The sequence below is a fragment of the Panthera leo genome, chromosome A2, assembly GCF_018350215.1.
Source record: "Panthera leo isolate Ple1 chromosome A2, P.leo_Ple1_pat1.1, whole genome shotgun sequence".
NCBI lineage: Eukaryota > Metazoa > Chordata > Mammalia > Carnivora > Felidae > Panthera > Panthera leo.
In genome coordinates this window covers 114,137,234-114,149,669 of record NC_056680.1, presented here as the reverse complement: position 1 = coordinate 114,149,669, position 12,436 = coordinate 114,137,234, and the positions used below count along the sequence as shown (strand labels likewise).

Genomic DNA, 12,436 nt, shown 5'->3' with positions numbered 1-12,436 from the left:
TTTATACAAGTATTATGTACGTAAATGTGTATGCAGACTCAAGTAACCTCCCGCATGAGGGAACAAGGGGATAGGGGACAGACTTTTCACTATATACCCTTTTGTATCTTTTTGAATTATGTATGATGTGCAGTATTATAGATCCAAAGACAAAATAATGTCAACAATTCTTAACACATGCAAAACACTTTGTTCATGATGCTGTGCTGGGCTTTCAAATAAAAAGAGGTTGGAGAAGTTTGTGAGGGAATGAAAATCAATATTTAGCACCTCCTTCATTTCAGAGTTTGAGTAGAAGCACTTTGTATTGGAACAGCAGGAGACCTTTGCAGCCAAGGCTCTGGCACATGCTCTAGGTCAGGGGTCAGCAAACTTTTTCTGGAAAGGGCCAGTAAATATTTTAGGCTTTGCGAGCCACAGATGGTTTTTGTCACATACTCTCGATTTGTTTGCTTTTATAATCCTTTTAGCTCAGGGCTAGCTTTAGCCTGTGGAGTGTAGTTTGCTGACCTCCCCTTCAGCCCTCCTGTTCCTGGTCTGAGATAGTGGTTCTTGCCTGACCATCACTAGTAGCAGCAGCGCCTGGAAACTTGTTAAAAATACAAATTACTGTACTTGACCCCAGACTTTGTGAATCAGAAATGCTGGAATTTGATACTTGACCCCAGACTTTGTGAATCAGAAATGCCGGAATTTGAGAGCTACTGCTCTAGGAGGGCTCCACACAGGCACAAGTGTACTGTGGATACTCCCAACAAGAGAAGACAGGTAGCAAGGAAGGAGAGGGACAGGAGGTAATGGTTTGCAACCAACAGGCCACTGGGTAAAAGTGGCTGACTGTGGCCAACTGTGTTGACCTCTGTAGGAAGCATAAGCTAGGGCTTTACTGGTAGGCTTTTTCTCTACAAGGACAGGGCTAGAAACAAATACTCTGACATGTTTCCTGGGGAGCTCTTTGCTCTTTAGGCTTATTGCTTTGGGAGTTATTCCCTTGAGAGTCAGGTATTGTCACTTGCAAATTTTGAGTAAGAAGTTGGTCTGGCCCTTTGCAGTGGCTTTGACTGTGCTTTTTGCTTCCGCTTTGAAAAGACAGTGCTAAGGCAGATGTTAGGAAGGTAATTAATGATCTGAAGAAGGGAGGTTTGAGGTCTTCTTTCCTCCATTTAGCTCTGCCCAGGTCCCAAAGCCTAGAAGAGTCTCAGCTGCTTGTATTAGTCAGGGAATTTTAGAATAACCTACTGTCTTTATTTTTAAAAAAGAAAAAAAAAAGTAATAAATAACAGAGCCTTGATTGGCTTTCTGGAATCCCTATACTTGGTTGGATTTCCAGAATAATCCTGCCATCCTGTTTCTAAATCAATTCAGAATCTACATAGGAACTAAATACTGTACTTGAATGAGATTGGCTAGTTGTCTTTAACAGCTCACATCATGTATGAAGAAACAGGTGCAGTGCTTTATCCAATGAAACCAGAAATATAACACACGGTGTGGGAATGGAGGCATGACAAAAAATCTAATATTAACATGTGTGAAATCCAAAAGGTGAAAGCCCTAATCTAAAGGTATCTTTTTGGTCCCAATTTTTTCTTTCATCTTTATGAACTTAAGAGACTAGTGGGCACCTATGCTGTACTTCCTAAAATTCTCTCTATACCTTGGTTTTCAAGACACCATCCTTTGGTTCAAGCAGTTTAATAAATTCTCCTTTCCTGGTTCTTTTCCTTCTACCACTGCTTAAATGTAGGTATTCATAAAGATATGTCCCTAACTTATACCCTCTTCTCTTTTTTCTCTTCACACTTTAACTGGATTAAAATATTCCTAGTCTTTTAAAAATTCTTTATTTTCATTTAACAAAAAGATAGTATACCATATACTATTTCATGCTTTTACCACTTATGAAAAATTTCCAAATTACTAGATATTCATTTAAAATATTTTTAGTAAATACAAAGCATTCCATTGTATGGATATATCATAATACTTTTCCAATTTAAGGGACAATATTGGGTCAACCTACCTAATGCCATAACAATATTATTAAGTAGTAGCAGTGTGATAAATCTAATGAAAATTTTACTTAACTTCCAAATTAAGAGGCAAGTGATACTATTTAATTACTAGGACACTCAAACTTAATGCCACTCCTGAGAAAGATGTCCTAGGCAGGAGGGAACATGCTCCTTTCTCTTTCATTTATTTCCTTAACTTTGTGCCTGAAACCAGCTATACCTTAAATGAAATGTCCAGATAAGGCACCAAAAACAACTTAATGGTTCAAAGTAGGTTCCAGCTACCTTCTATGAGAGGCTTTCTTTTTTTTTTTTTTTAAATCGTTTTTTTATTTATTTTTGAGACAGAGAGAGACAGAGCATGACCAGGGGAGGGGCAGAGAGAGAGGGAGACACAGAATCCGAAGCAGGCTCCAGGCTCTGAGCTATCAGCACAGAGCCCAACGTGGGGCTCGAACTCACAGACTGTGAGATCATGACCTGAGCTGAAGTCAGACGCTCAACCGACTGAGCCACCCAGGCACCCCTATGAGAGGCTTTCTTGATCATCACATTAAGTGAAATCTTACAGTTGGTCCCATTTGTGGATACTATCCATGTGGTTTTTGGTTTAGGATGACTGGGAATTCAAGAGCCCAGGAGAGTGAGCATTAGTATACTTAACTTAGCATATTACAGTCATTGCCTGCACATTTCAGGCCTCTTCAAAGAATAAGCTTAACTTCTACTTATAACAGCATGACAGTTTTGACTTCCACAAAAACAAAATAACTTTAATGCTGGAAATAATAAATGTTAAAACATCGTTTTATGTTTTAAATGCATTGCTAAGGGGCACCTGGCTTGCTTGTCGGTAGGGCATATAACTCGATCTTTGGGTTGTGGGTTTGAGCCCCATGTTGGGCTTACTTAAGATTACTTAAAGTAAAATAAAAAGTAAAGAGTAAAAAGAGTAAGAAGAGTAAAATAAAATAAAATAAAATAAAATAAAATAGTTAAAGTGGCAAAAAAAAAAAAAAATGCACAGCCAAGATCAGAGGGTGAAAAATGAGAAAACTAAACACTAGAATGGTAAGCATTTAGAGACCCTGGAGCGACTCTGAGGGCTTTTGATAATATCGGAAACATAGAAATTTATTTTATTGGCTGTATGAGGGAGAGAAGATAAGGTCTTAGATTTATACAAGTAAGGTGTTGGAACTGAGATCTTTGCCTAAAGCCAATTCACTTGGACTTGTTATACCTTTAATGAAAAGATGAGCCAAAACAAAACAAAACAAAATGCCAAAAAACTAAGCTGCCTTATGGCAGAATGGGGAAATAATACTTTGCCTATTTAAATTTCAGCTCCAGGTAGAGGTAAAGTTTCCTTTCCTTTATAAATTCTATACAAAGAATTTATAATGATGGTCCTGCCCTTGTAAAGGCTGAGGTTTGAATTTACCTATCTGTAAATCTAGGAAACTGTAAGCCAAGAAAAATTCAAAGTAGTCTTGGATTTTTGTGCCCCAGGGCACTTGGCAAAAGCAAATACTATTCTCCTCTTGAGGAGAGCAGGGAAGACTCACAGGAATACAACCCAGGTCTCCCCATATTCTTGGAGATTAATATCAAACAAATATAAGCTCACAATACAAAAATCACAAAACACATAAGGAATTAAGCAACCAGAAATGAGTCAAAACAAGCAACAAATAGCAGCATCTGGTCTTCAAAGACTTCACATATTGGTATCATCAAACATAAAACATAAAATAACTATATTTAAGGTGTTTACAGAAATAAAAGAACTGAAAACATGAGCAAAGAAAGGCCAATGAAAATGACCAGGCTGCTATGAAAAAAAAAGAAATATCAAGTAATATTCAAAACTGAAAGGGTAAGTTAAACAAGTGACTGGAATAGAAATAGATGAAAGAATCAGTGAACTGGAATACAGACTTGAAGGATTACCCCAAATGCAACACAACGAGACAAAGATGAATGGAAAGTTTAGAAATCACAAAGGCAAGACCTGCCAACATTTCTAACTGAAGAATTCCTGAAGCTGTGGCATTATTTGAAGAAAAAAATGGCTGAGAATTTTCCAAATGATGAAAAACACAGATCATTGGACTCAGGAAACAAAACAAATACCAAGCAGGATAAACTAAAGAAATAAACACCCATACACATTTGGTGCTGAACACCACAAATAAAGAAAAGCTCTTGTAAAAAGCCACAGAAAAAATTCAGATCATCTACAAAGAATGACAACTAGACTAATAGCAGGGATCAACAGTAATGATGCAGGGTGAAATAACACCTTCAAGTATTCAATCTAGAATTATACGCCCACTTAATCTTTCATTTAAGAATAGGATGAATAAAAAGACATTTCCAGATAATCGTTTACAATGGCTATTACAATCAGACCATAAATGTAGAAATATGGAAAATAATCTCAGAAGGAAGGTCTAAGGTACAAGAAATGGTGAGCAAAGAAACTGGTAAACATGTATATATCTAAACACTCACTATATTTTTTAAAAATTATAAAAAAAATTATAATGTCCCACTTGGAAAGTTAAAAAAAAAAAAAAAAAGAACTAAAATACAGAACAACAAAACACCTAAAGAGATACACTGAATTAAAATGTTCTAAGACCCTTGTTTTCTTCTAGAGAAGGGTAGAAATCAATCTATGTTTATTTTTTCATTTTGAGAGAGAGAGAGAGTGCACATGCACAAGCATGGGAGGGGCATGGAGAAGGAGAGACAGAATCCCAAGCAGGCTCCTCACCATCAGAGCAGAGCCCAATGTGGGGCTCTTATTCTCAAACTGTGAGATCATGACATGAGCTGCGACCAAGAGTTGGATGCTTAACTGAATGCACCACCCAGGTGCCCTGAAATATATATATTTTAAGTTTATTCATCTATTTTGAGAGACAGAGACAGTGCGAATGGGAGAGGGCAGAGAGAGAGGGAGAGAGAAATCCCAAGCAGGCTCCGTGCTGCCAGCCGCAGAGCCTCATGTGGGGCTCAAACCCACGAACCATGAGAGCATGACCTGAGCTGAAATCAAGAGTCAGACAAGCTCAACTGACTAAGCCACCCAGGTGCCCATGGAAGCAGGTAGAAATATTAATGTTTAAGGTACACATATTAAAATATAAAGGATAACTATTAAAAAGATTGATACAAAATATAAAACTTCTCTAACAGTAGAAGGAAAAAATGAAGGGAATAAACCTCAACCCAAAAGGAGATTAAAAAAGTATAGAAAAATTGGGATGAACAAAAAGTGCAAAATAAGGTATTAGAAATAATTAAAAATATAATAGTATTTACAATAAATTAAATGGGATATAATTTACCTGTTAAAAGATAGTAAGAAAGGGTTTAAAAAAGAAAATAAAGCTATATGCTGTTTTTAAGAGATCTAACTAAAATATAAGGACACAAAATGTTTGAAAAGAATGAATGCATAGATATAAGCTAAGAAAATAGTAACCAGATAAAAAGTGGTTTAGTTATATAAATATCTGATAAAATAGAGAAAGGCAACAATCTGTATTAGGGAAAAAGAAGATCATTACATAATGATAAAAGGTTGCATTCACCAGGAAGATAACATTTCTAAACTCATATTTAGAACCCTCAAAATATAGAACAGAAAAATTAACAGAATTATAGGAGAAATGGAGAAATCCACTATAGTGGGTGAATATAATACAACTTTGTCAGTAACTGATAAATTAACTAGACCAAAAAATTAGTCATAAAAGATACAAAACAACTTTACAAATATTGACAACTTTCAATAAATATTAAAAAACTGGTATCTGATCATAACATTCTTAGACCACAATGCAATTAAGTTAAAAATCCATGACCAAAGGCATTTAAAAGCATACTTCTACTAAACTTATTGGTCACAAGAGAAAACATAATGGAAATTAGAAAGTATTTTTAAAAGCAAGTTGTAGGGGCGCCTGGGTGGCTCAGTCAGTTAAGCGCCCGACTTCGGCTCAGGTCATGATCTCGCGGTTCGTGAGTTCAAGCCCCGCGTCGGGCTCTGTGCTGACAGCTCAGAGCCTGGAGCCTGTTTCAGATTCTGTGTCTCCCTCTCTCTCTCTGACCCTCCCCCATTCATGCTCTGTCTCTCTCTGTCTCAAAAATAAATAAACGTTAAAAAAAAAAAAATTAAAAAAAAAAAAAAAAAAAAAAGCAAGTTGCAGGGGGCGCCTGGGTGACTCAGTCAGTTAAGCGTCTGACTTCAGCTCAGGTCATTATCTCATGGTTCATGAGTTTGAGCCCCGCATCAGGCTCTGTGCTGACAGCTCAGAGCCTGGAGCCTGCTTCAGATTCTGTATCTCCCTCGCTCTCTGCCCCTCCCCCACTCTCACTGTCTCTCTCTCTCCCTCAAGAATAAACATTAAAAAAATATATTAAAAGCAAGTTGCAGAAGAATACATACAGTATACCATTCATGTAGCATTTAGGAACAGGCAAAACAATACTAAATGTTGCTTATATATATGGTAAAGAACTGCATGCTGATCAAACACCATATTCAGGGCTATTGTTTCCTCCTAGGTAGAAGAATGTGAGCTGTCACTGGGGAGGAACACATTGGATGCTTCATCTGTACTGACTTCTCAGGGTGCTAGGTAAGTTCATGAATATTTTCATTATTAGTTTTTATACCTTTCTGTACAGCTTAAATATGCATACTAAATTTTAAAACAACACTTATAGCAATATTTGCCCAAATCCTCAAACTCTCAGAAAAAAAAAAAAGACAAACTGATGGGTGCTTATTAAAGTTTAGAGTTTAGGAAAACGAAAGTACTGTCTTAATTATAGACACCCACTCTATTCATATCCATCTAGTACCACACACACACAGCCAACCAGTCAGAACCCAGATCCACACCACTAGGACTAAAGGTATTTCCAGAAAGGAAAATACAAGGCTGCCATTTATCATTATTAGTTAACTGCACACTGTCATGAAAAGGCTATTGAAAGTAGTCAATGTAACAAAATAAAAGGTATAAATAGTAGAGGGGAGAATCTAAAATTATCATTACTTGCAGATAAAAGATTAAATCCCTAGAAAAAGCAAGAGAAATCAACTGAACAAGTTTTAAAAAGAAATGAGTAATGACAAATGCAAATACAATTCACAACAGCAACAACAAAAATATCTAAAAAAAGATTTTAAGAAGTGTAGAAGTTTATAAAAAGAAAATTATAAATTCTCCAGGACATATAATTTCAATGAGGTACAACAATAATTAAAAGGTACCAGAATGAAATGGAAGAGAAACTGATTTTTGTGTGTATACAGATAAGGAGAAATTTAGTTCATGATGTTCAAATCAGTGGGAAAAGATAAATTATTTAATAATGATATTGGGCCATCTTGCCAGACATTTAAAGAGGAAAAAAAGCTAGACTCTTACGTATTCAAATAAATTTCAGTTGGATACAAGGTTTCAACATTTTTTTTAAAAAGGAGAAAATAAGAAATCCGTTAAGTGCACAAGACAAGAATTTATGAAATTAAAAAATTACCTTGGAATAAGGAAGACATTTCCAACTACATCCCTAACACTAGATTCAGAGTCAATAATACAAAAACACTGATTCAGATTTAACGATAAAACGAACTTGAGACTGAATGTGCCAGTTTTAAGACCTTTTTCTCTTCTTCTCTTGAAAGCCATCCCAAACAACAATGAAGCAAGAAACAAACTCTACCTTTGATAATACTAGAAGATCTATATAACCCTGAAACTCAGTAAGTGAAGACATATAGCAGATAGAATGTTAACCTGAAATGGTTGTGGGGGCACCTGGGTGGCTCAGTTGGTTGAGTGTCTGACTTCAGCTCAGGTCATGATCTCACAGCTTATGAGTTCAAGCCCCCATCGGGCTCTGTACTGACAGCTCAGAGCCTGGAGCCTGCTTTAGATTCTGTGTCTCCCTCTCTGCCCCTCCCCCACTCGTGCTCTGTCTTTCTCAAAAATAAAACATTAAAAAAAAAGAAAAAGAAAAAGAGATGGTTGTGGAAGGAGACACCAATGAGAAGCAAGCAAATTATCTTGCAGAAGCCTGGAAAGATTCATAATGGCAGATAGGAAGTACCCCCAGAAAGTGGGGTGGGGATGAAAACAAGAGAGCTTTAAAATTCTGAATAAACAACACTTTAATTGTCAGGTTTCCTTCCCCTACTGCACAGTCCAGTAACCTGCCATGCCTTCTCCAAGTAGGATATATGATGACTGGTCTTTGGAGAATCACACAGAGAAGGGTATGAGCCTGATGACAAGGGTTAAGTGAAAGTCTACATATCAAAATATTCCCCACTCAGCTCCCAAATGCCTGTATCCAACTATCTGAGAAAATATTTATAGATACTAACATTGGAGGGGTCCTCAATTAAAAACAAAATGTGTGTTGGGGCACCTGGGTGGCTCAGTCGGTTAAGCACCCGACTCTTGATTTCGGCTCAGGTCACCATCTCAGTTTGTGAATTCAAGCCCCACATCGGGCACTGTGCTGATGGTGTGGAGCCTGCTTGGGATTCTGTCTCCCTCTCTCTCTGTCCCTCCCCTGCTTGCTATCTCTCTCAAAAATAAACAAAAAAACGTGTGTTTACACTGACTACCCTACAGTTCAGGCCAAGAACCAAGAGCCCACTCACATATACAGTGCTATTGGCTTTATTAATAACTTAATCTTATAAATATGACTCACAGATAACACATTAAGAAAAGCTTCCAACAACAAAAACAGAAAAACAAAATTCAAAGGTAATACAGAAAATGCAGACAAGATAAACATGAAAGGCACTATAATGCTACTTCAGAATAAGGTGTTACAACCATGAAATAAGGAATTAGAGAATAAGTAAAAACTCACAGAAATTACAAATAATAGCTGAAATAAAAGTGATGATAGAAAAATTAAGGCTGTCTCCTGGAAGATAGATCAGAGAAACAGAGACAAGAGTTGTATTGAAGAATCATAATACCAGTAACAGAGAAATGAGAAATTTGTGATTGAAAAGACAATGTCCAACATGATTACTAAAAAAACAAAAAACAAAAACACAAAGTTACATTATTGTGAACCTCCAAAACATCAGGGATATTACAAAAAAATTACAAAGAGGAATAAAAAATAAAAGGATCAGACTGGCATCAGATTTCTGAAAAACACTGGCAGCTAGTTAATGGAGCAATGCCTTCGAAATTCTAACTTGAATTTTCTAAAATGATTTTTAACATAATTCTATATACCCAGTTTAACTATCCTTCAACATTTTATGGTAAAATAAATACAGGAGATTCATCAAGTCTCCTAATATTTACTGATGACATACTCTTTCTCAGGAACCTGTTATGGGATACATTCCATTCAACAGGGAGAATTAAAAAAGGGGAAGACCTGAGGTCTGGGAAGGCAGTGGATCTAACAAAGGAGAGGAGTGAAAGGACATCCCAGGATGGCAGAGAAGGGAAGTTCCAGGACAAGAAGAGTGTCTCAGGGTTAGAGTGCAAATAGTCCACACTGGAATACGTAGAAGGCTCTATGAAGGATGTTTACAAGAAATAAAAGCAACAGATTGTTTAATTGTACAATTTTATTAAGTAGCATTTTACAGAGGGGTTGGGACTTAGCCTGCAAGCCAAGGAAAACTAAGTAAATGACAAAATATGGCAGTTGTTGGCTGGTCAAAAAGGAAAAAAAAAGTGATCACAGTATATTATGTGGCTGAGTAAAATAAAAAGGAAACACTAGGCACAAAGTACATGAAAGCTATTATACACAAAAGGAGACAAGGCATAAGTAATTTTTACCTTCTATCATACACATTCCTATAAAATGAGGGCTGGGGCTAAGTCTCCTCCAGGTAGACAGCTAAGAACCCCAGTGGATTATTAATCTAAAAAAGGTAAGTCTTGGGGCACCTGGGTGGCTAGGTCAGTTAAGTGTCTGACTCTTGGTTTCAGCACAGTGTGTGGGTTCGAGCTCCGCATTGGACTCTGTGCTCTCAGCTCAGAACCTGCTTGGACATTCTCAATCCCTCCCTCTCTCTCTCAATAAACAAACAAACAAACTTAAAAAAAAAAAAAAAAAAAAAGAATTAAAGAGCTAAGTCTTGAATGGAGTCTGATCCATTCTAAAGGGTTTTAAGCCCATGAGAAACTGCCTACAGGATCAGGTTATAAATGGGTATTAAGGCAACTTACTTATCACCATCTTAAGGCATTCAGGATTGTCTTGAATAAGTGGTTCAGCTTGTACTGTTTTACTTAAGAAATTCTTTGATATAAGAGGAAACCTGACTTTAGCAAGGATATCGACCATAAATGGCTGGCGATTAGGTTCATCATATTTCAGCCATCTGACAGCAGCATCATAAACCTAAGGGGGGAAAAACAGCACAGTAAAGTTCTTACAAGGCAGCAACATTTCCAATTACCTATGTTTACTCTCACACTGAAGGTCAGGGGAGGATCTCATAAAGACGCAACCACTTATTCCCAATATTTTATCAGACATTTTCTTTCATTCCCCAACACTTGCCTGTGCTTCAGAACAGCTTACACACTGCTCTAATGATTCTTGTCGGTAATATATTTTTTAGAATTACTACTATATAATGTAATGACAGGGAGGATATTGAACTTATTTTTTGAAACAAAATATAACCTTTTTTCAGAAGGAGCTGTGATGTACATTTCTACTGAAATAAATCTACTGGTCAATGATAGTGTCAATATATGTTTACTTGGTATCACGGAAATACTTTAATTTCCTAAGAGGATGTCCATCCCGAGAGAAATGAAGTTCATCTATGATTTTATTTCAATATGATATTCCTGAATTGTGAACTGATAGACTTATCTACATTCCAGAAACTTTATAAGAATTCTATGTTTAAAAAATACATTACAGATTATATAAGAATTTTTTTCAAAATAATACTGTAGTATTTACCTGTCCAAGTTCATCAACACAACCTGATTTATGAATCACTAGTTTTTTATTGTTATTGTTAGTTTTATACTGGTTCCATGCCCACCATGCAGCTTGAGCTCATAGCCATGAGATCAAGAGTCACATGTTCTAATGACTGAGCCAGTCAGGTGTCCCCACAAATCACTAGTTCAGACACACTGAAAACACACCTGCCACATTTGAGTTACTTAAATTAGTTAATTTGGGATTGGTGTTAATATGGCCTAAGTTCTGACCTCCATATGAATTAATTTTTAATGGGAATTGGTCTATTTTTTTTTAAAAAAAACTCTTAATTTTGGAGAAGTTTTAGATTTACAGAAAAACTACAAAGATAGCACACAAAGTTCTGATATACCCTGCACTCAGCTGTTAAAATGTTACATTAGTATGATACTCTTATCACAGCTAACGATCCATTATTAACTAAAGTCCGTATTTCCAAAAAAACTTCTTTAGTTTTTTATCTAATTTTTTTCTCTGTCCCATAATCCCATAAAGGAGAGCACATCACATTTACTCATTATGTCACCTAGGGTCTTATGGACTATAACAGTTTTGCTGACTTTCCTTGTTTCCGATGACTTTGACAGTTGTGAGTTCTGGTAAGGTATTTTGTAAAATGTCTCTCAATTTGGGTTTGTCTGAGGTTTTTCTCATGATTAGACTAGGAGCACTGTGTTTTGGGAGGAAGACTAGGGAGGTGCCATGCATATCAACGTGACTTATCACTGACGGTATTATCCTATAAATAGTGCTCATCAGGCTTGATATAATAATAATCTGTAGATAATGTTTGCCAGGTTTCTTCAGACTAGTTACATTTTTAATTCCCTTTCCATAATGCATATAAGTCAGTTAATTTTAGTCATGGGTCACAGAACTAAGATTTTTGTTTGTTTGTTTTTCCCTAGTCAGGTCTTCCAGGTCCAACCTGTCAACTTGTAGACTAATATAATACGCTGGGCCATGAAGAAGACTGGACAAAAATGGCCCAGTGCTAATCTTTTATCTCGAGAACAAAAGTAACTCAAAGCATATGATCCTACAGTACCTCTATTAGTTTGCTACTGCTGATTTAACAAATTAAATAAAATACAGAGAAGGATGTGGGACTGAAAACAGGGAATAATTGAATGACAGCATTTCTAAGTGTTAGTCCACCCAGCTCCCAAATGCCTGCACCCAGCTTACACCTCCGGCAGTTTAATCTGACAGTTATGGAGGTTGAATCCAAAATAGGTCACAATGGGTCAAAATCCATGTGTCAGCGGGGATGCCTGAAGGCTCTAGAGGAGAAAGCATCTCCTTGCCTTTTTCAGAATCTAGCAGCCTCCTCCTGCATTCCTTGGCTTGCGGCCTCTTCTTCCATCTTCAAAGCCAGCAATATCCAGCCAAGT

At 36.7% G+C, this 12,436-nt stretch overlaps 1 protein-coding gene and 1 long non-coding RNA gene across 6 annotated transcripts in view; one reads left to right on the top strand and one right to left on the bottom strand.

Annotated features, from left to right (window-relative positions):
* Positions 1-12,436, bottom strand: part of KLHL7 (kelch like family member 7) — a 68,933-nt gene that overhangs the window by 26,353 nt on the left and 30,144 nt on the right. For all 5 annotated transcript variants that reach the window (XM_042920102.1, XM_042920081.1, XM_042920122.1 and 2 more), the window contains one exon: positions 10,265-10,439. In XM_042920102.1, coding sequence (XP_042776036.1) covers positions 10,265-10,439 — 175 coding nt within the window. The remainder of the gene's footprint in view (positions 1-10,264; positions 10,440-12,436) is intronic.
* LOC122208724 overlaps positions 1-12,436 on the top strand; it is a 49,951-nt gene that overhangs the window by 32,951 nt on the left and 4,564 nt on the right. The window contains exons 2-3 of the long non-coding RNA XR_006197337.1: positions 6,597-6,670; positions 7,729-7,806. This is a non-coding gene — a long non-coding RNA (uncharacterized LOC122208724). The remainder of the gene's footprint in view (positions 1-6,596; positions 6,671-7,728; positions 7,807-12,436) is intronic.